At 45.2% G+C, this 23,496-nt stretch overlaps 1 protein-coding gene across 1 annotated transcript in view; it reads right to left on the bottom strand.

The window, feature by feature from the left end:
• The window catches only part of HIP1R (huntingtin interacting protein 1 related), a 482,407-nt gene that overhangs the window by 197,366 nt on the left and 261,545 nt on the right, over positions 1-23,496 (bottom strand). Inside the window, exons 14-17 of the mRNA XM_078667577.1 lie at positions 10,690-10,873; positions 9,283-9,371; positions 6,958-7,074; positions 1,086-1,187 (exon numbers count right to left, since the gene is read on the bottom strand). Coding sequence (XP_078523703.1) covers positions 1,086-1,187; positions 6,958-7,074; positions 9,283-9,371; positions 10,690-10,873 — 492 coding nt within the window. The remainder of the gene's footprint in view (positions 1-1,085; positions 1,188-6,957; positions 7,075-9,282; positions 9,372-10,689; positions 10,874-23,496) is intronic.

Below are 23,496 nucleotides of genomic sequence, written 5' to 3'. Positions count from 1 at the left end.
TGGAAACTGGCATACTAGAGGTGGACACAACTGTAATTGCGTCATTAATCGAACATGGGGAATACATATGCATATTTAATCATGCACACATAACATATGATGGATGACACGTAGGGACACAGAACATGGCAAAATTTACTTTTCCACAGTAATGGTATGCGTTGTAAAGGTACCTGCGTTGTAAAAACATGCGTTGTAAATACATGCGTTGTAATGGTTTTTGCGTTGTAAAAGTTTCGTTGTAATGGTAGTGCGTTGTAAAAGTTGCGTTGTAATGGTTGTTTCCCGCTAAAGTGGGCTCTAGCGGAAGAACAGCACACATTAGAATCATAAAGAAAGATGAGAGGGCCGCTAACAACCTTGCAAACTAGGCAGAAATGTTGAGGAGCTGACTGATCCTCCATACGCTAGACCGGCGTTAATAAGACATAAGGGTTCAATTGCACAGAACTATACAATGGGAAGTGATGAATAGGATAGAAGAGTTAATACAACTCAATGCCTACACTTGCAAAGGGGAGGCGGGCAGTGGGGGCATGGATTTAGCCTACTTGGTTGGGACGAAAAGGCTTAATGGAAGAAGACTAGGACACAGGCAGACAAATCAGTAAAACGCTTACTGCAGAAGTTGGACACAATTGTGAGTAAGCATCACAACAGTTGACTTGGGGTTTTTAATTCAGTGGTGTCATTTGACGCACAGTGTGTAACAGTCTGAGGCGTTGCTGCAAACTTACTATTTTGAGATGTATATAATGTACAGCTTGTTAAAACAAAAACACATGAATTAAAAAAACAATAGCCTTTCAAATTCAGAACATGCTTAGTAAAGGAACTGGCAGTCTTGGTTTCTGTGACTTCAGCCCCTCAGCAGCAAGTGCAGAATGCCTCCAAACCCGGTATGTACCAGCTCAGAGCATGCTCATGGGGGCATGCACAAGCCTGTCTCTATGACAAAGATACCACAGCAAACAACACAGACTGCCTCCCTGATATCATGGTCAGAGAAGTGTCCACCAGGAGTGGTCCCTGTGACCTGCAGCCTCTCAGCAGGCAGTACAGATAGCTCCCAGCTTGTTGTGTACCTGCTCAGAACTGTTCAGCGTCTCCTGGATCCGCGTCAGCTCGGCCACCTTGGACTCCAGGTCTCGTTTCAGCTGCTCCAATTGAAAACTCTGATCCTCCAGCTGTGCAATCAGACAAACACAATGAATGAAAAGGAAAATTAAACAGGAATGAATTTGATAAAAGACAATGCAGGATAATACTGGAAAAACAGCAGCCCTGTAAAATTCTGAAGATGGGATTTAGCAGCACTGCAGCCATGTGAAACATGAGTGAGAGATGAGCGTTGGATGTCTGCTTTGTTAAGTGGTACAAAGTTCTTCTTTCCTAGGTGATTACGATAGATGTTCAATGAATGTTTTGATGCATTCAACAACGAATGGGGAGCATATTGCTTATTGAATGCTTAGCTCAACCGAACCCCTCAACAAATGATGATTGACTGTTTTGATGAGTGGCCTCATCCGCCTATTTTGCATGAATAATGTAAATTTGCATTTGGTCAATGAACTATGTTAAGTGAATGAGAGACAGGCGAAACATGAACATTGTGACGATCGCACACATGAACAAGACGGGTTTTGGGCACATATTTGGAACACTGAAAGCCCAGATCAGTTTTACAGAAAGTGGGATGGAGGAGGCAAGAATGTTTTGCTGTATATATTAATACAAATGAAAAAGATTGCTTCCGGTTCCATGGCCCCCTGCCTGTATCTTAAATGAATGAATGACAAAGCACACAACAGCAAAGACCTAAACACGATTTGTAGTTATTTGGATACATTTCTAGGTGAACTAACATAATGTGATGCATCTCTTGCTACCAAAATGGAGAAAATGATTCCGAAGTTCAGTCAACTAGATCATAGCAATTAGGTATACCATGGAGCACGGTTCAATTCTAATACTGTGGCGACTGCTACACCCCTTCTATGAAGAGACACCTCGCGGGAGTGACCTATGCGTACACAAATGTGTCATCGGTATGATCTCTCTTTGCTAGGACCCTACCAATGGTCAAGCTGGAGACAGTTCAGAGTAGTTCCACCAGTTCATGGTGCTGGTGTTCTGCAGGAAGGAAAGTCCTTCTACACTGCCCCTTTTGCAATAAACCTGCAGGCTGAATGTGGGAACAGGGCTAACTTCATGTGCCTATGAGCATCCTCAAAGTTACCACTAAATTTGTTAATGAATAGTTAAAAATGTGTCTAAGGAAAACTCTTTGGCTTTAACGATTGTGTATCCATGCACATGTTAAAACATGGTACATGAGCGTCCCTGAGCTATAATGGAGTCTGCATGTTTCAACATGGGGTCAATTATACTGCTTGGGTATGCTGACAGATTCTTCACAACCTAAGCAGCCGTTTATATATACAGGGACAAAGCAGGTCCCATGGTTACTTGCTTTGTCCCTGTACACCTCGGTAAACAAAAGAAAACTATTGGATTTCTTAATGTGGGCATTGAAGGCTTTACGTAAGAGCTTAAACCAAACACTTGTCCCTGTTCGAGATTGGTGCTTCCAAGTTTATAAGTCTCTTGCAGGGAATGGAGACTTTTCTTGTAAATACCCAAGTTCCTCTAATAACATACATTTAAAATGTCAGCTCTTTTCTATATTCAGTCCTTTACCACTCCAATATGGTGCAGAGAGTCATTCCAATGTGTCAATTTTATGATCCTCATTCGATGTCTTCAAACAACCACTTCATTTCCCCAAGTAGGCTCGATTCACTACCCGAGCCATATAAATCTGGAGTTATCAATGCAAACACAGTGGAAAATGCCTGACTGGACTCTTGATGCAGGACAATTAAGGGGAGCTTTGCATTTGCTGCTATTAGTAAGCATCCATGGCTGCACTAGGCCCTCTGACAGTAGCAAGCATAGGGTAACCAAAATTAGGACCCATTCTCCTAGCATACATTTTTGTACAAACATGAGTGGATGTTTAGCTACTTTGTTAAAAACACTTTTTAACACACTTTTTTTGTGCAGACTACAATATCTTTGAATTTCTTTTATTTCCTTCTCCGTTTCAAAGTATAGACCAAACCCTGGCTATGGTTACAATGTTCACTAAAATCTGTGTTTTCTTCTGGTTCAACCAACCGTCCAGAATAGCCTTTGGCAAACGTTTCCGATCACCGTATGACAGGAAGATGGGCATTGAGGACACTCTTATGTATTATTGGGCCTCAAAACCTCTGGTGGCAAACGAATAATTGAGTGGTGGTTGACACGACCCAGCATTATGCTTGGAAATAGCACGGGTGGGACAGAGCAATATTCTAGGTCTGCTCTATGCAGACCTTATTCCTCAATCCTTCCTGGACATCACTAAGGAGGTTTTCTAGTCGTGGCGCTCTGCACTGAGATGGACTGACTGGGACCGTTGGATCACCCTAGAGACTCCAATGTGTAAAGGCAAGTGGTTACAATGCTCGGTGGTCCCTAGAGGTTTTGAGAAATGGGATGTCATTGGCATCTCCTCACTGGGGAAGAGGGGGGGGCGGGGGGAGTAATGACAGGCAGGTATCCCACCTTAAATCCTTCGAAGAGCTCTAAACCAAGGTCTCTTTACACAAATGTCAGTTATTCAACTACATACAACTACGACATGCGTTCAATTCCCTACCGGCCTTCAAGACATACCTGAATTTAGCACGCAAAAGGCAAAGCTCCAAATGGATTCCATGGGTAAGGGGGGCATCTTGCAGGTCCATAAAACTCTTGTCATCAACTCTCCGACCTCCCTCACCACCCTGAACATGGGTAACAAGGCTGGTCCTCCTTGACCAATCAGACTGGAGAGATACCTGCCTGTCTCCTAGAACACTGGTCATTCCACCCAGACTCTCAGAACTCAAATACCTCCACAGGGCGCATTTCACGCCTATTAGACTATGATGACAACAAACTAGCGGCGCCGCCTGCACTCATTGTCAGGAGGTGAAGGCTTGTTTCTTTCATGTAGAGTGGGTTTTCTCCCCCCCCTCACCCCCCAGAGGACCGTATTGGCAGAAAATATTTGCAATGCTCACCTGGGTAACTGGGGATCCAGTGGACCATTCCCCAAGAATTGCTTTATTGGGTATTGTTGATGACTTTGGGATCACTGGGAGATGGTATCCTACTAGATATTGGGACAGTGAATGCCAAAAACTGAAATTCTCCATCTTTGGCAAGCAGCGATGGTTTGGAATGCCAAACTTGAAGAAACTGCCTACCTATCCAATTTTCCAAAACGATAATATTTAAAATATGCAGTAAAAAAAAAAAAGAACAATAAGAAAGCAACTATTTTACCCCTCTTGGCGCAATGGCGCCGTTCCTTCATCTAGGCTAAAGTAACCAGATTGGTATCAAAGTTCTTCTCAGAAACAACAGCACTAACAACCTTATTGAAGTGGCGTTTCTGGTACATTCCCAGCTACAGAGCTCATGATTTCCAAGAAATACTGTGGCTGACAAAAGAATGACCGTGCAGTTTGCAATTTAAAGTGCCACTGCGCCTGGCCTCAACTTAGTTACAATCAGAAACAGGATACCAAAGGTTGCAGTGTGCATCTTGCTGGCTTCTCTATTTGACCTGCCTTGTACCCAACCATACTAGATTCAGTTCAGTTTCCCTTATTTAAGACTCTTCCCAATGAGATGAAAAAACATAATAGGCTTGGTGCGGCGTTCATTATACCCCTCTGAGCATAATACCACCTTGCTTACCCTAGGCTGAAACAATAAAATAATATCTAATGTTTTTTCTTAGTAATAGCAACGCCGACAGCTTTCAGTTCAATAAAAATAAAGTGCTTGAGTGCGTTACGTCTGGCTGAAGCCATTCAAATAGCAATACAATGATCTTGTTCTGGTATCCACCTGGCGCAGTCCATTCGGATATTTCCTCAACTGTGGGTTTGTGTATTTTTCTGGTGACGTACTGTGCCTGGTCCGCAAGAACCCTATGATATTTACGGTATAGAATGATCTTGCACCTAGTCTTTTCCTCATTCGGGGGTCAACACACAGATTCTGAAAGTGCTTTGTGCATTGTGCTAGTCTCCCAGGTTCTGCCTTCCATTCCTCAAGGGTGAAGCCTGTTCAGATTCCTAACTTTCTGCCTTTACCGTTCGGACTCCAGACCAGACGCCTTTTTCTCTACCCTCAGAAGCTATTTTACCACTGCACAGTACTTCCGGGTTAAACAGGCTACTTCCGCCACTAGGCATGACCTTATCTCCCGCTCACTGAATTTCCTTCGTAAAATTACTCGTAGATCTTTCAGAGTAGCTTTCACAGACACAGCACATGGGCAGTATCTTCAGTCACCTGAGCACAAAGTCTACAGTTTTTACAAGATTTGCAATGCTTTTTATCAATCAAGCAAATAAATAAAATTCAATACCCTGGAATGGTCTGTACTGAGATACCACTGGCATGTTGTTACCTATCGATTGTGTGGTTAACGCAATTGAAAATGAATACAATTTGGTTATCAAAACTCATCAGGATTCCAGACACAATCTCAGTCTGAACCTCGACTGGGTACAAATTAGTGAGGTTCCAAGGTAGGAGGCTAACTTTTATAATGGAGCCAATTGTAACTTTTAAGCGAGAGTTAACAATTGTTTTTGAAACAGTTGGTACAGCACAAATTGCTTGCGATTCATTGATAGCACTAAAAAAATGTAAGAAGTTTCTTTTGGTTTGCCCCCCTCAAGGGGCATAGATGTTCGGGAAATCGCAAGTATCCATGGAAACATTCTATATGAATATCAAAGGGTCCTTAGGTCTTGAAGAATCTGCCAACATATCCTAGCAGTGAAACACACGGATCCCACTATAAAAACAAATCCACTCATGCACCTTATCTATAAGATGTTCCAGCCTTTCCATTCATTCAAGAGAAGAGCCTTTCCTAGATAGGATTTTTACTGTTAACTGTGGACTTTAACACTAACTTTTAGGACCTCATTGGCACAAGAGACTAGTGCACAGCACATATTCAGCTACCAGGTTTATGGCAAAAAGGGGGGGGGAGGTGTAGAGGCTATGTCTACCCTCAGTCTGCCAGTGCCATGAACAGTTGGAACTACTATAAACCATCTCCAACTTGACCGAAGGTAAAGTTCGAACAAAGAGTGAGCACACAGATAGCAAGTCTGTGTACCCATTTGTCACGCCAATGCGGTGTCTCCTCATACAAGGGACGTATGTCACTGAATTGAACCAGGCTCCATGACATGTCCAATTGCTATAATCTAGGTGACAGAACTTCGTAATACGTTCCTCTAGTTAAGTAGTGACACCTCGCCTTCAGTTTCGTCAACTAGAAATATATCCAAAAAGCTGACATCAGTGCTTATGGCTATGCAATTATGCTGCTTTTATTACAGGTATTATACAGGTTGCATAGTCCAATCCACCCTGAACTCCATAAAAAAAACGAAAGACAGATGTTTGGATAAATATTTGGATTAGTTGGGGTAAGCTGATGCTGGCTTAATACTTACACAAATGAATACATGAATGAGAGCCACATGGTGGATCAGTGTTTGGATGATTGCAGAGCTTTCTCAAATGAATAAGATAATGTGGGTGAATGGTTTGATGAATAAATAGATGTATTAAGAACAGATTAAAAATGGATTGATGAATGAGCACTGGAATACTTTCGATGGACACATGACTAGTTAATGGATGCGGACAAATGTTTTGAAGGTTAGAAGAGGTATTATCTCTGCGCGTTTATTAGATCTTTGCTATTAGGTGACTCAAAAGTGATGTGTTGGCATGACAGAACAAAACAAAGAGGTTTTTTTCTCTCTCTCTCTCTAGAGGGATCTCAGTGGACTTCCTCCACAAATGACCAGGCTCGGAACCCACCTTCATTTCAGATTCCCGCTTCACTTGGTCCATTTGGAGAGCTAACTGCTCTTTGATACGAGCCACCTCCTCCTGGTTTTGCTGGGTCACGGTTAGCTGCTTCGATGTATCAGCATTCTATGGTAAAGGCAAACAAAAGTCTTAAATAAAGTAAACACGTAGTAGTTCAGAAAATACATTCTATTTAAAGCACATCCATTCTGAAGGACGATAAGCAGAAGTGAATAACTTTTTCCACTTGCAGCCACACTCAAGAGTATTACGTTGACCCCTTAAAGTTAGGGAAGGTAACATTTTAGGAATAGTTGTACGGCTGAATCGAAATGTTGACAGGATGGCATGTGTCACTGTGTAAAAGGGCCAGCCAAGAGCTATGTACAAGGATAATTTACAGCACTTCAAAGAAAACCATCTAATGCTACATCATTGTGGCATGAGACCGAATCGTTGAGGCTTGCAAATATAGCATGGAGGGATTAGATACACGTTGACAATCATCGCAAGCCTCTACATTGGTGTCAGAGAGCAGCACAGAAGCACGGCATCCACCCACTCCAGATCTAAACCAAAATATGATCACCACAACAATATGATCTAAACCAAAATATGATCTCAACCAAAATATGATCACCACAACAATATGATTTTCAGTCCCATCCTGGCAAAGAGCTAATGAGAATGGCTATTAATGACCCACTATAGGAAAGAGGTGCCTTTCACTCTCTTCTGCCCTCTCCACCGTCATGGATATTGGAATGTTGATGCTTCCTACTGCATTTAAATCTCAGAGTCTACGACTATGCTTTCCTCTTTAGGTTATTAAACAGCACAACACAAACTAGCTGACTGCCTCGCATCCTTTTTTCTGGCTATTGTATACATAAAATTTATGATATTTCACTTTCTCCACAAATATGGTGAGATTTGCATCAGTGTGAAGGGAGTGAGTGTTACTATGGTAATTATTGCACGCCTCAATGATCATATAAGAAAGCCAGAGCCCTATCAGTATTCAACCTTTACTGAAACATTACAATCACACATGTATATGTTCATATATATAATAGAACATATTCAGAAGTGCAGAGTATAATATGATGCTACCATTGTTGAGTGAGGCAGGGGCCATCACAACAGGTAAAGCCCCGAGTGCGTCATGATGCCCCTCCCTCAACAATGGTAAAACATAACACATTACACTCTGAGCATCTATCTGCAAGTACAATTTATAGCAAGCTGTTTCTTTCATGTGTGGTAGATGTAAACAATGGCAAGTAACCATGTGAAGACAACACAGGGTTACATGCGGCTAGTGAGATAAAACAAGTGAGGCCTCTGTTTTCTTTCGTAATGTTATTGTAGAATGGAATCCGTTAGCCATTAAGCATGGTTTTATTAATTTATTTCCACCACACTCTGGTGAAAGGTCCATGAACCTGTGTTTATTACACTTGTTTTAAACAATGTGCTTTATTGAACCACATTAGATTTTCACATTAGATTTCAGTGGCATATCCTAGAATAGTTGATTTGGGGATTGTTTGAATGCTCTCATACCCACGGTTCTTAACTTTGTTGAGATGAGAGAGGAAGTCCAATTGGTGCATAATAACAAACTAGTAACAAATAACCCTAGTCCTAATTCAACAGGTTGCTATGTTACACACTGCAGAATGATGACGCTAGGCAATAAGTTTAAAGATGAGAACCTTGCAGTGGGGTTTGAATAATATTCAGGAAAACAGAGCCTTTTAAAGTAATCTCAAGAAGAGACTTGGTATAAATACAAATATATTATTAGAATCCTGCAGTCTGTCAACTGGCTAATCAAAAGGCTCACAGTGAGCACTCTAATTGGTAATAAAGGTCTGGCTTGCAAACCACTGCAGCTTTTCATTTATTAATGTTCCACCAGCCAATCAGAAAGTGCTGTGTGTTTTCTTTCTATTTCTGCATGATCCTTCTCCAGGCAATATTTAGGATGGCACAGATTTTTGTCTGTGGGGATTGTTTAGTTGATTGAATTATTGCTGCTCCATGCATGCATGTCCTAAAAGGCATAAATAAGCATTCGGAGGCACTGCATTGAGTCATTGCGCTTCACCTTCAGTAAGAGACTAGGGCACCGGGTGCAGAAGATGAGTGACAGCAAATGATATCATGATAATGCCCTCTAAAACATTCACTAAAACTATGATCGAATTGGACATTGAAACACACAATCTACTGTGAATGTATCAAGCAAGAATCAGATTTCTCTGCAGATGGACTTTCAGTAGATATTACAATGGACGCCTCGCATGGCCAATGCAGCACACCACATACCTTCCTTAGGAGGTCAGCGTGGGTTTTTATCAGGTCACCGTGCTTCTCTTTAAGTTTGGTGTATCGCACTTCTGTTGATTGTGCTTTCTCTGTCAGGAAAAATCAAGAAAACTCAACATTGGAGGATACCACTCTTTCCCCTCCATCTCACCTCACCAAAAGCAAAAAGTATAAAACACAAAACAGTTGCAGATCAAGCATAAATCGAAACAAGTGCCAATCCTCATGTCAGACAAGAAGATACTTATGTGAATAAGTGCATGCTAGAAGAATCCAAACAAATGCAATGCCTTTCACCAAACAAAGAACATTTATGAACGCAATGATAAAGTGGATGTTAAAGATTACATCAATTCCCACTAAACTGACCCATCACCCTCCCCACGCCTGACCGTCATTTGGAGCGCTGCAGAAAAACAGAGGGGCGAAAATGTGTGGTTACTGGATAAATAAATACTCTGATTTGTAGAGCGCAGCTCATCACCCGTGAGAGTATCCAGGTGCTATCCATAGGCACAGGGAGATTAAAGGCTGATTTAGATCTTGGTAGACGGGTTTCTCCATCACATCAGTCTCAGATGTATCATCCGCCAAAATATAAATCTCAATATATCCTATGGGATTTATATTTCAGCGGACTGGATATTTGTCACCGTTGTGACAGCGGAACAGTCTGTCAACATCTAAATCAGGCCCTATGTGATTTTCCCAGAATCACAGGATGTTGAGCCGACGCCAAGACTCAAACCTGGATCCACAGCTTCAAAGTCGGCAGCACTGGCTGACATTTTATCATTTCTGCTGATGTTCCGCAGTTACGGAAGTACTTCATTGTTACTGTGACCATTATTACAAGCAAAACGCTGGTGCTACACAGCACAGGAAACATGCAAAGGTCTTGTCGTTATTGATTTATTATGTTTGTTAGGATCGGCTATGTTTGTTTCTTGTTCTGGTTGTGCTATGGTTTCCACTGCATTGTACCTTCTTAACTGCCAATCTGTAAAGCGCGCGGATACCCATATGTGGTCTTGTTCGCGCTATATAAAACGTTTAAAATAATTAAAGAAAATGCAGAATAAGGCAGTAGCAACCTTTTTTCCAAACCATCCCTATGTTTCGCAATGTAACCTAAATGCAGAAGCAGTTCTATGTTGTAATGGAATTACTATTGCATGTATTAATGCTTTATGTAGCCCAACTTTTCAATGTGTTCAAGTCTGCAGACTGCTAGGCCCAAAGTTGCACCAAACAGACCACCCCCTATTCCCCCCACAACAGGGACAACATTATGCCACAAAGCCTTTGGGAGCCTATGGGAGAGTGACCCATGTGTGTAGCTGGACTACTGAATGTAACGGAGAGATTTAAACAAGCACTGAAGCGATAGATTATTGTGCTGCCTACTTTCTGCCTCCGTGCAGAGAGCCTGGGTCTTCTCATTCTCAAGCCGCAGTTTCTTCAGGTTCTCCAGCTCGTCGCGCAGTTGCTCGTTGTCCACCAGAGCCTTCTGCTTCTGTTTGCGCTGCTCCTCTAGCTCTGCCTCCAGGCTGTTAATTTGGCTCTTTAGTTGCGTGATGTACCTCTGGGCCTGCAGGGAAAGAGTAGAAGATGTATGAATCTAGAGGAATGGACAAACAGGACATTTCCATCCAAATCGCAACAAGTCAATTCAAACCTTTGTATGCCTTACATTTCTTCAGTCATTTTCAGGAGTGAAACAGTCATGGCCATCCGAAGTCTTGGAAACAAAGGTCTATATAGCAAAATGAATATACGCCTAAAATCAACTACTGTAATTTCTTATTTCACATACTTATTCATTTGTCACCCATGAAGATACCAGATTTTGATCAACTGTAGAATCTCCTCATCATAGGCTACCTTGTTTTAAGAAGCTCTGTCAACCCAATTTTAAATTGAACAAATACTTTTAAAATATCTTCTAGAGGGGTCTAAGTTTGTCATCACCATATATGCTGTTGAATCCTCTCCTCTTCCACTGTTACCATTACCTACCGTCATCCACACAAGAGTCCGCTACTGCTCAAACTATTTCATTCACTAATTAGTTGGTTGTTTGGTAATTTTGCTAATAAGAGACTCTTTACCCTTTTATCAAGTTTTTGGGTCATATGGGGACCAAGTGAGTTAGATATTTTTTTATTTGCGATGTGTAGGAAAGTGGATTATTAAGTGGTGTGGTTACGGGATATCGCCATGTAATAATGCCATAATCTTTATTAGGTTCATTTAGGTTTCTAAAATAAAATCTTCAACTCAGTCCTGGGTAGCTGTGGCAAAGAGCAGTCAGGCTTATTCAGGAGAACAAGAGTAAAGCATTTAAACGTACCACAATAACAGGTAGGAATACATCAATTTATAAAAAATAAAATGTACTTTAAAGCTTAAGAGAGGCCCCAAAATGACAAAAATCTATGGAGGAAACTGACAGATTTGAAATTTTCAAGGTAAATGAAATTTTAAAAAATCTTTTAGATGCAATTAATTGTTGCAAGAGGTTTGTAGCCAACGGATTAAAATGCCTTTCAGAATTCTCTAGGACTAGCCACAACGGCTTGAGAGCCAGTCATGAGGACCACTCGCGTACGGGGGACAGTTACCCGTCACTTTCAGCAGCCTGAGGGTCCTCTGTGCACTTTTCTCCTTTTAACATGGTCCAGCCAAGAAGTGGTCCTCATGCTGGTGATGCAGGATGCTGAAGATGCTGATGCTGCAGAGATGTACTGAGTGTTCCTGAGGCCACCCTGGTATCTACGAGCACATGGGGTCGTCTCTAGCCTCAGTCCCGATGTGCAGGGGGGCGGGAGTCCAATGCAAGTGCAGCTGCCACTGGTCAACTGGTCTCCCGAGGTCTTCAGCGGTTGCTTCTAGGTAAATTTTTCCTTCTTGCAGAAAGACCAGAGTCCACTTCGACATCCGTCACGGGTTCCATAGACTTGGGGACACCTTGGGTAGGTCAGGACTCTGCCTCTTAGCAGGCACTTCTGTATCCAGCAGCGGACAGGTGTTTCTGGGCAGCTGGACTCTGGGAGTGCAGGCTTCTTCCAGCTTTTGTGTCCCTGGTGCTGAACATTAGGCTAGCCAACTAGTCCCTAGGATGTCGCAAGTGGAGTCTAGCCTTTGCTGCGTCCAGGAAACAGCAAGGCAGACCTTCTGTTTTCCTTCCAGTCCAGTAGTGATAACTGTGGCCTGTGAGTCTGGGGTGCCACTTTTATGTAATTTTCTTCTATGTGGAAGAATAGTACTCACTAGGCAATGAAGCAATAGTTCAGACAACCTTTACCACTTTATATCACTTCCTGGGGGTTTAGCCACCAAACAATCCCAGGGTAACCTCCTCTATCCAAAATCAAGATGTTAGGACCCTTCTGGTGTACAGCTTTGGGCACATCCCTGCGGTATACCCAGCATACTGAGCCACCACTCCTGGAAAACTGGTTTGGCAACGGGGTTTCCTCCTCTGGAGGAGATGCCAGCCCGTCTGCCTACACAAAGGAGTAGATAGGCAATAGTGTGATGGCCATTTGCTTCACTGAAGTGGTAGTATCTTATCTGTGGCCACTGCCAGGTAGCCAGGTAGGCCTCCAGCTAAAGGAGGTCACACCTCATCCCACTAACAATGCTCTTAGTTCCCTGTTTCTGGGAGCGCTTCAAACTTTCTAGCAGGAGAGGCAGCATGTTGTCTCTGGTGATAACTGCTGCAGATAGATAGGATATTTTACAAAACAAGGGAAACCCAGAAGGTATGCCATAGGGACCTTGGGCAGTAACGTATTTTAAAGAACAATGGTCCCTATTTTGGAAGGAAACATAGAGAAACACAATAATCATACGCTTAAATGTATCGTATGTCTTTTGTCCAGCCGGACAAGAATTTATTTTCATATAGGTTCAATTAATTGTGATTCAAAACATTAAACAACAAGTGGGCACAGCCGTGACCCACAGAACACAAGACAAACCAACGAAAAACAGAATGGCCAAAGGCAGGGTATAAAATGCGTCTGTATGTTTGTAATCACTTATGACAGACTTAGATAACCAGTTACACACCATTGATCATTACAATATTATAAAATCATATTGCATATGGTGTTTTTAGTGTCGACGACGTTTCGATGCTATTCACAACAGTATAAAGCATCATCTTCAGGACAAAAGATAAATCATTGTGGTCTTAAACTTAATCACATGTATAGCCTATATCGCATTACTGTATCAACATTGACAAGGGAATAAACAAGGGGAAGGAAAGGTACAAAAAATTAGAAATAAGTAAAACTGAATTGCTAGGCATCTGATAGGTGACTTTAGTGAGGGTGAAGGATATCTGCTTTTGAACTGGGACCCAATCATGCAGTCCTCGAGTGGCTTTTGACTTGGGATAAAATCGCACAGTACTCGTGTGGCGCAGTGGTTTGTAGTGGAGATTGAGGCCGTAATAGCAGTGAAGGCGGCGAGTTTTAAAAGGTGCAGGAACTAGTTGGCTAGTAGCGTATCATTCAAGGGTGGTGAATCACAAGTGGCGGCGGAGGACGATGCAATGCACGTGCGGTGAAATTTAAAAACGGCAACTGATAGTGCCGTGGATTTATTAATGATCTAAGCAAGCATTAATGTTACGTTACTACTGTTGGCCTTGTACTATTCGGTCGGATGCAGAATTATGAACAATCTTTACGTTTGAAGGAGCAGGTAGATGTACCGGTAATGGAACGCACATTAGGATCCATAAATAGTGGCGGCAGTCATTAGATCTGAGGTGACAGAAGGACTATATTAAAAACGGCTTGCAGATGTGATTATTTAGAATGTGCTTAAAACGGCGCAGTGAAAAGTAATTTACCATTATTAGGCCGTCTGCCTTCCTCGAAAAGTTTAATTTCTGATATCAATATGAGTGAGTGCCGGATCGCACTGGGGGCTTTTGGTTAAATGAATATGTCCACTGGGTGCCAAGTTGCACCTCCTAAAATACAAAGCATTCAATACTGGGGTTAGATCTCCTACTTTTAAACTAAAAGGGAGTGCTTACAAACATGGTCTGCCAGTGTTACTTACTTGAATAGCAGAGGATGGTCAGGGCCTGGAAGCTCCTGCTCGCGCTGAATAGCGGGTGACGTGAAGTGGAGACTCCAAGTTTGTTTTATGTTTTAAGAGCCGAAATTGGGTAATGGAAAGAGGCAAAGGACTAACAGCCTCTAGGTCCAGGGGCCGTGGCCATCTTGGAACGTCAAATTTGCTATCTACGGTGGCGGACATCTTGGAACACCAAGGAGAGGTGGGAAACAGTGAAAATAACTGTGGTGCTATAGGCGCACGGGGCTAAAACCAGTCAAAGTGGTGGAGTGTTAAGAACGGCGCAAGTGACATAGATTATGCAATTTTAAACATGATTTAGTACAACACATTGAGTCACATGTTACATTAGGATCTGGTTTCTGTACTTGAAGGAGTATCACTGAATGTCTGCTTATAACAAAGAGGTCCAGTCCTCAATACAATTAAGTCCATTCCTAATGCTATTAGTCCTCAGAATCCAGTGAAGTTCCTCCTTGTTAAGTAATGTTGAGACATCAGCTCCCCTAGGGGGGGGGTTTATCATAGTTATGATAGTCCACGTAAGATCTCTCTCATTGTGTCCTTTCTCAGTATAGTGATCCACAAGTGGGGCGTTGGCTGTCTTGCAGCGTATCCTACTCCGATGTTGTCCAATCCTTAGTTTGATCTTCTGTGTAGTTTGACCTATGTAGATGAGATTACAGGGACATACAATTGCATATACCACATTGGGCGAATTACAGTTGGAAAAATATTTTCTTTGAAATTTAATGTTGCCATATTCAAAGTATTTCCCTTCTAAGGTCGAGTCGCAGCAGATGCAGCTGCCACATTTGGCATGCCCTGAAAGAGTAGGAAAGCCCCATGCATCATTGAGTGTAGTCTTTACTGATTGTTGTGGTAGGGAAGCACGAACTAAGTGGTCTTTTATGTTCTTCGCCCTCTTAAAAGCAAACATTGGATGCTCGAGATTCAACAGGCTGGCGTTTAGGACCGGCCAGTGTTTTAACATACTCTTTTTAATAGCATTAGATGCTGGAGTGAATGTGGTCACACATATAAGCCTGTCTTGGGGTTGTTTAGATTTAGGTTCAAGGAGGGAAACCCTCGGAGGGAAACCCTCCTTGAACCTAAATCTAAACAACCCCAAGACAGGCTTATATGTGTGACCACATTTTGTCACACATATAAGCTTTATTTTGTCATGTAGAGTTGACAGTTTTTATGTTGTCAAACCAGGCTGAAGTGGCAGGCCTATTACGTGATGTAGTCCACTAGTGCCATTTAACTTACTAGCTCTGGGTACCTCTTGTATCATATACTAGGGACTTCTAAGTAAGTTAAATGAGCCAATTAGGTATTAGCCAATTACACACATACTTGGGGGGGAGAGGGTCACAGCAGATCCAGTGGGGTCTGGACAGCTGGGCCAAGTGCACTATAGAGTCGAACAACCAGCAGCATCCATCCAAAAACATGGAGGGTGTGGGGATGATCAGCAAAGAGAGGTCCTTTCCTACATCATACAGAATAGAAATCTGGTAAATCCATGCACTTTCTAAAATTAAGCATGGCAGATCATCTTTGACAACACCTATTCCGTTAACCAGCCTGCACAGGTGAAATGGATTTTAAACATTATCGTTCTGTAAAGAGTTTCATTTCCCAACAAGATTCTACTTGAAATTATTTTTATTTTAATAAGTTTCTCATAATTATATCATATACAAATACACACACACACACACACACACACACACACCTCTCAATCGCATTCTACGCAACATTTAAAATATTTTGTGTATTCATTCCATCGATTGTGCTGTTGGGAGATTTCCCTACAGTCCCCTACAATATTTATCTGTAGAGGCCAGTCACTATTTGGTCTATAACATTTACTACACACGACTCCATTAATAAATGTGTTGTTTAATGGAGAGGCTAGAAGCCACAGTCCCAAACCATGTTATGCAACTTAATAGGTGAAACAGATGGAACACGGCGCCTCAGTCATGTGTTTTCCGACTACACAAGCACTACCACACTTGCCTTAACCAGGCATATGGGTGGTTAAGGCAGTGTGCGGTCTAACTGCTGGCAGCAGCTCGGCAAAACTCGGAAGCAGGAAGACCTCGGACAAGGAAGCAGAAGACTTGGTAAGTGTGGCGGGGCCAGGGTTTGGGGAGGTGGGGGTAATTTTATGGGTTTGAGGGTAGTTTTCAGGGTTGGGGTAGCTTTCAAGGCTGAGGGGGTTGGGGTCGTTTTCAGGGCTGGGGGGTGTTGGGTAGTTTTCAGGGCTGGGAAGGGGTTGGGTAGCTTTCATGGCTGGGTGGGTTGAGGGTAGATTTTTAAATTAGGGGATAGGCTGTTAGGCCTAAGGGCAGTGGGGGGAGTTGATGGAGCAAGGTTTCATATGTAAAGAGACTTGCTTGGAGTCAATCCTCTCGAAATAACATGTAACAAATTAACCAACATGTTTTGTAAGTACTAACAATTGCACCACACGACATTGCAGTATCTAGGGGAAGCTTTCATATGTGCTTTACTAAACAGTAACCAGAGTGTCCTAAAATGGCCGTCCAAAACACGTGAGAACCTTTCTGCGCATGCGTCTACTACATCTACGTAGTGTGAAGTACTTTTGCTTTCCGTGGGAATTCTTTGCAGTTGCGCAATAGTGCCTAAGATGGCAGCTTCAAGTTTCACATACTAATGCATATGCTCATGCTTAAACTAAACCTCTTGTGTTCTGCTTAATTATTAAAGCTATAGTTAAAATAAAATAACGGGGTTAACGTAGAAATAAGTGGTATACAGTGCATTCATTTATTTCTGTATTTTAACGTGTCTTTCTTTGACTTTATTAATAGCTCGTATGTGGGCCTGAAGGGAGCTGTAAAACTCCATCTTGAACTGGTGCACGTGCGCACTCAAAAACTGAAAACCTTGAAGCTATGTCATTGAACCCCTTCCAAGTCTCACTTTACCAGCGATACGCCTGGGAACATAACCCTATGATCCGGAGAAAGGAAGAAGAACTTACATTTTATTAAAATTGTATATTAAATGAAAATAATGTTGCTGGGTGGAATAAAAGACATGGGAAAATACAATTATGGGCGGGAATTTAGCTTAATTAAAATAAGGGAAAATGACTTCATACTGGTATGGTGTGATGACCTCCCCGTCTTTTGACCAATCAAATGAAGGGAATACACAAGTTCGCAACATTGGGGGGTGGTATATGCCCTGGAAAATGGTATAACTAAGGTAGGCTTAGTCAGTTAGATTGTCCGACTTGTCACAGATGTGTCACTGACCCAACGTATGCTGAAGGAGATCGTGGATGCGGTAGACTTCAGAGCGCTAGTCGAGCACTCCGAAAGAAGTATCAGGAGACTGCTGGGGGAGAAGACTGTCCCCTACAGAAGGGGAACGAGAGTAGCTGCAGAGAGGGGTGTGACGCTGGCGTTGCACTTAGCGGAGGTTACCTGTCCTGACCTTTTGGCTTCTGATTAGTAGAGCCCTTCCTTTCCAGCCCTTGGCCAGGGGTTGGTCCTTGCACCATTCTAGGTAAATATAATCTGTGTGGTATGGCCTTGTGCCGTTTCCCTTTCTCACCCTTCCCAGGTACCAATGTCAAAAAATAAACTTGCTAAGTCTCTAAATATTTTTACTTTGATCGTCATTTTTCTACTTGAAAAGTCTTTGGTTGCATTGTTCTGGTACTTGGCTCACAAAATATTGCATAGATAAAGTGTTTAAAATTTTCCAGAGTCTGTGGTTATTCCACGAGAGAGGTAACAGTTGTTTTATACCACTGGCGTAACGAAAAGTGAGGGGGCCTCCCTGCACGGTACTTAGTGGGGCCCCCTCCGGGCTCAATCAGGAGCTCTCCAGCCAGAGTGCAGTGCCGAGGGGGCCCCTTGGAGCTAGGGGCCCCCCCGCACCGCGTGGGCTGCGGGGGCCTGTGTTACGCCCCTGTTTTATACCTATTATTCTAACTCCTTTTGATTCATCAGATTTAAAGAATTAGAAGAATAAAACGTGGCAAAGATTTTGGTAAATTATGATGTACAGGTACATATCATAATAAGAAAATTAAAATACTGATAGGCAGGAGAAATAGATTACCAGTTTAAAGGTGTGTAAGAGGGGGGCGTGGCCACGGCGGCAACCGTAATGGCCGCATCGCTGTGAGGCTCCTCCGGGCGGGCGCCTGAAATGGATGAAAAAGGAATGTAAACTGCATCCCCGCTGCTACTGCCGGCCGTGTCCAGCCTCCGGATGATCACTGGCGGCCCGCGAAAGATTGTTGAGCTGTGGGGACGGCTGATCGCTTCAGACGCGGCGGAGGGAAGCTGAGTACTCCGGACCTCGGCGCCATTTTACCTGCGACGCTGGTGCTCCGGGTGAGTGCCGCTCGGCCGATCGCGGCCGCGGCTTAGTCCCTCTTCTCCTGCCCTTCACTGCCTCGCGCATTGCCTCGCTGCTTCCGCTCGCTCCCGCTCTTTCCCCGTTTTTTCCGGGCTCTTGGGTGCGGCTGCGGCCGTGGGCCTGTTGGGGCCCGGGAGCCGGGGACTAGATTTTGGGCTCGGGCGGAGCTGGGGGACTTGCTGCGGGCGCGAGGGGGGGGCGGGGGTGGGGTGAGCTGTGTGCCTGTTGGACGGTTTGGGGGCGCTCCCGAGTCCACGTTACAGCCCCGCTGAGAGTCTGGGCGAGGTGCCGCCCTACCTTGCGGTCATAAGGCCTTACCTGCTGCACTACGACGGGGGTGGCTCCCGCCTGCCCACCGGAGCTTCCTATAGCGCTGCCTGCCACTGCCTGGTCTCCCCTGCTTCTGCTCCTCTGGCTGCGGGCTGGCCACTTGCCCGTCGTGCTGCCCAGCGATTCCTGACCTTGGTGGTCTGTTGCTTGGCCTGCGCTACAATTGATCCCTGCTCCCCGCCATTGTCGCAGCGTCTGCGACCTCGTCAGCCATCCTCCACAATGGTGGGAAGAAGGACCCTGCTCAGAGAACTCTACAGTTCGACAAGCCTCCTCCCCCGGCTGCTGACCTCCCTCCGGGTGCTACATCGGGAGCCTCTGTGGCACTGGTTACCGGTGACGCTGCGACAATGATGGCCGCCATGATGGGGGAAATACTAGGTTCGACAGTCTGGAGCAGAAACTCTCTGCCATCAACTCTACGGTGCAAGCCCACGATCGGCGCCTGGATCTTGCGGAGTCTAGAATATCCGACCTGGAGGATGGGTCTTCCAAAGCTTTGAAACGCCTGGAGAGGGTGGAAAAGATTTTGAAGGATGTCGCCATTAAGAACGAGGATTTGGAGGCGCGCAGCCGGAGGAATAACATCAGGATCCTTGGCGTGGCAGAGACTACCACTGGCCGATTTGACACCTTCGTGGAGAACCTACTTCTTGAACTGTTTGGCAAAGACACCTTTACGGCTGGTTTTGTTGTGGAAAGAGCACACAGGTCCCTGGGACCCAAACCACGTTCTGGTCAGCTGCCCCGACCCATCATTGCCAGAATAATGAACTTTCGTGACCGCGACGCCGCGCTTCGGGCGGCACGTGAGATGGGTGAGGTGAGGTGGCAAGGGAGCAAACGGTCCTTTTTTCCTGACTATACTGTTATGGTGCAGGAGGCTCGGAGGAAATACACCTGCGTCAAAGTAGCGCTCCGAAACCTGGGCCTCAAGTACAGTATGCTCTACCCGGCCCGGCTGAAAGTGGAGGCCCTTGGCCGGTTCCGTATCTTTGACTCTCCAGCTGAGGCTCAGGACTTCTGCCACTCGTACAAAAAGGGGCCTGGGTCAGCCGCGGGCTCCAGATCCACTTCTCTTGTAATTCATGACACACAGGCGAGCGAAGATTTATTTACTGACGCTGGACAAGGCTGAATGCCCCTATCGCTCTAGTTCTGTTGCATTCTTCTTCTTTGCAGGGATGACTTCCAGTTCTTCTACTAACATTCGTCCTTGACTTTCCCACCGTTCCGTTGGGTTGCCCGCTCGGGGGTTTGCGTTGCCTCCCCCCATGGCGCGTGCCGTACTGTTTTGTTTCCTTTTCTTGGTTTTGCTAGATCGCAATATGCAGCTGATTTCGCATGTTTTCCCCATTTCGCATTTATTGTTCTGAATTACTGATTTGCAACTAATGGGGTTCTGCCTCTCGTGGGGTGCTGGGAGGCTGGGTGGTGGGTTGGGAGGGGGGGTTTTGTTTTTTCCTTGTTTTTTCCTGTTTTTGGTATCTGATTGTGAGACGCAAGACAAAGGTTTGCTAAATGGCCTCTTCACGCCCACGATTCTTGATTTGACTCTATGGCCCGGATAGGATTACAGACTGGCCCTTCTAGTTTAACTTTAATGACATGGAATGTCCGAGGCTTGAATTCCACCCGGAAGCGGAAACTGGTTTTACAGTATGCAACGAGACATAATGTTGATGTGCTTGTTTTGCAGGAGACGCATATGGCTAAGTCTGACACACCTTCCTTTGCGCGGGGTTGGGGTGCCCATAGAGTGTTTTCGTGCTTTAGTCGATATGCACGGGGTGTGGCGGTCTTGGTGCACAAACGTATACCTTTTGTTTTGACGGGTAGCAAGGTGGATGGGGAGGGGCGATATGCGATTCTCCAGGGGGTGCTCTTTGGCTATAAGATTGCAATTGTGGGGGTATATGGTCCTAATGTAGACTCTACGGCCCATCTTGAGGAGTTGCACCTATCTCTGCTACACGCTGACATTGACCTGCTGGTGAGGGGGGGAGATTTTAATTTGCTGATGAACCCAGGCAGGGATTGCACATCCATCTCCCCTGACCGCAAACCGCTATCCCGCGCTGTGATGGCTGATATTTGCTCCCACTTTTCACTTCAGGACATAGAGGCGATGCGTCACGCTGCCTCCCCTTCCTTCACGCACCACTCCGGCTTCCACAACACGAGCACCAGGATAGACTACTGGCTCCTTTCTCCGGGCCTGGCGGGCTGGGTCACTGATCTCCGCACCCTACCGCGCACACTCTCTGACCATTCTCCTGTGGTACTGGCGCTTGCGATCCCAAGGTTGGGTGGGTACGAACGGCAGTGGCGATTCCCTGGGCGCGCACTTGCGGATCCAGTTTTCACTGAGGGGATCCGCTCTGCGATCGAGGACTACTTCGACCTCAACACTGGCTCGGTGGCCACATGGGCCACTCTGTGGGAGGGGTTCAAGGCTACTATAAGGGGAGTCTGCATTACCAAACATGTCGGTGCGCTGCGTGAAATACGAACTTCCCTGACCCGCTTAGAGGCTGACCTGTTGGCCATCGAATCCCAAATTCTTGCTGATCCCTCCCCTGTTAACGAGGCGAAACGCATTGAGCTCCTTTTGCAGTTCAGGGAAGAGGCGGACAGAGAGCTGAAGTATCTGGGCAAGTATCACACAGCGCGCCAATACGGTGAGGGAGACAGACCTGGCAAACTATTGGCCCAATTGCTGCGCCCACCTCGACAAGCTGCGTACATTACACAAATAACTGATGACGATGGCATGCTGCACTACACTACTCCTGCCATATGCAATACATTCCTGACCTACTACAAACGCCTTTACAAATCTGCCCTTTCCGACGAACACCGTGACCCGGGTCCCTATATTGATGAAATAGCTATGGTCATCTTGGAGAGGTATATGCAGGATTTCTTGGCACATCCCATCACACCCGAGTTGATAGAGGAAGCGATAGACTCCCTGAAGGGGTCTTCAGCGCCGGGCCTGGATGGCTTTACGGCCGATTTCTATCAGACGTACAAAGAGGAATTGGTGCCCATTCTGGTTGAGGTATGCGCCGAATCTTTGGAGTCCGGTATTCTCCCTCCCACGCTCCGTGAGGCGGTTATAGTACTGTTACCCAAGCCGGGCCGCGACCCAACGGTTTGCAGCTCTTATCGCCCGCTGTCCCTCCTGAACTTGGATTATAAAATCCTGGCCAAAGTGCTCGCGTTGCGGCTTGCGCTGCTGGTGAACTCTATTATTTCGCCGGTACAGTCTGGCTTCGTCCCTCAGAGATCCACTTCCCTTAACCTTCGCACTCTTTTCTCGGTTCTGCATAGAATTGACCCTGACGTCCCGGCTGCTGCGGTCTTTCTGGACACCGAGAAAGCTTTTGACACTCTGGAGTGGCCTTTTTTTTCTAGATGTTATGCGTAGGATGGGCATGCCTGCAATGTTTGTGGCGACTGTTGAATTGCTGTACACAGCTCCCGCGGCTCGCATTCGCCTTAATGGCACCGTCACCGATAGGTTTTCTCTATCCAGGGGTACGCGACAGGGATGCCCCCTGTCCCCCTTACTTTTTATACTGGCCATGGACCCCCTGGTCCGTCACTTTCAAGAGGAGCATCTGCACAGGGGGCTCCAGTTCCGCACTGGGCCTCTGCTGGTGTCACTCTACGCAGATGACATGGTTCTCTATGTCCGTACCCCTGAGTCCAACCTGCAACCTTTGCTTTCGGAAATTACGCGATTTGGGGATTATTCTGGTCTAAAGGTTAATTGGCACAAATCGCAGCTGTTCCCTCTCACCAACGCCACGGCGAGATGGCCTTGCTCCCACCCGCTGGAGTGGTGCGAGGACTCGGTCAAATACTTAGGGATACATATCCACTTAGATACTACGTCCATTATCCGCCTGAACTATGGCCATGCCCTTGATTTTTTAGAAGACAACACTGATCGCTGGCTCCGCCTTCCGTTGTCGATGGCTGGGCGCATAGCAATAGTAAAGATGGTGGTTCTGCCCCGTTTTTTATATCTGTTCAATAACATCCCCATCCCTTTAAAGCAGGTTTTTTTCACCCAATTGCGCACAGCCCTACTCAGACTGGTTTGGGGGGGGAAACGCCCTCGCCTCGCCTGGAGCACGCTGACACTGCCTTACGAGAGGGGCGGATTTGGGGTGCCGGACTTCCACATATACTACCTGGTGGCCCAATGCTCTTACTCCCACCCCTGGTACCACCCGGATGCCAGGATTCAACATTTAAAACCTGAAGCAGACGCAGCGCTCCCTGTGTCGCTGGATGCCGTGCTGCCCAAAGGCCTCCCCCGCGACCCTCACGACATACTCCCTCTCACTA

The sequence above is a fragment of the Lissotriton helveticus genome, chromosome 11 (assembly GCF_964261635.1).
Source record: "Lissotriton helveticus chromosome 11, aLisHel1.1, whole genome shotgun sequence".
NCBI classification, from domain to species: domain Eukaryota; kingdom Metazoa; phylum Chordata; class Amphibia; order Caudata; family Salamandridae; genus Lissotriton; species Lissotriton helveticus.
The sequence above is the reverse complement of the archived record's forward strand: the minus strand, read 5'-3'. Positions and strand labels throughout refer to the sequence as shown.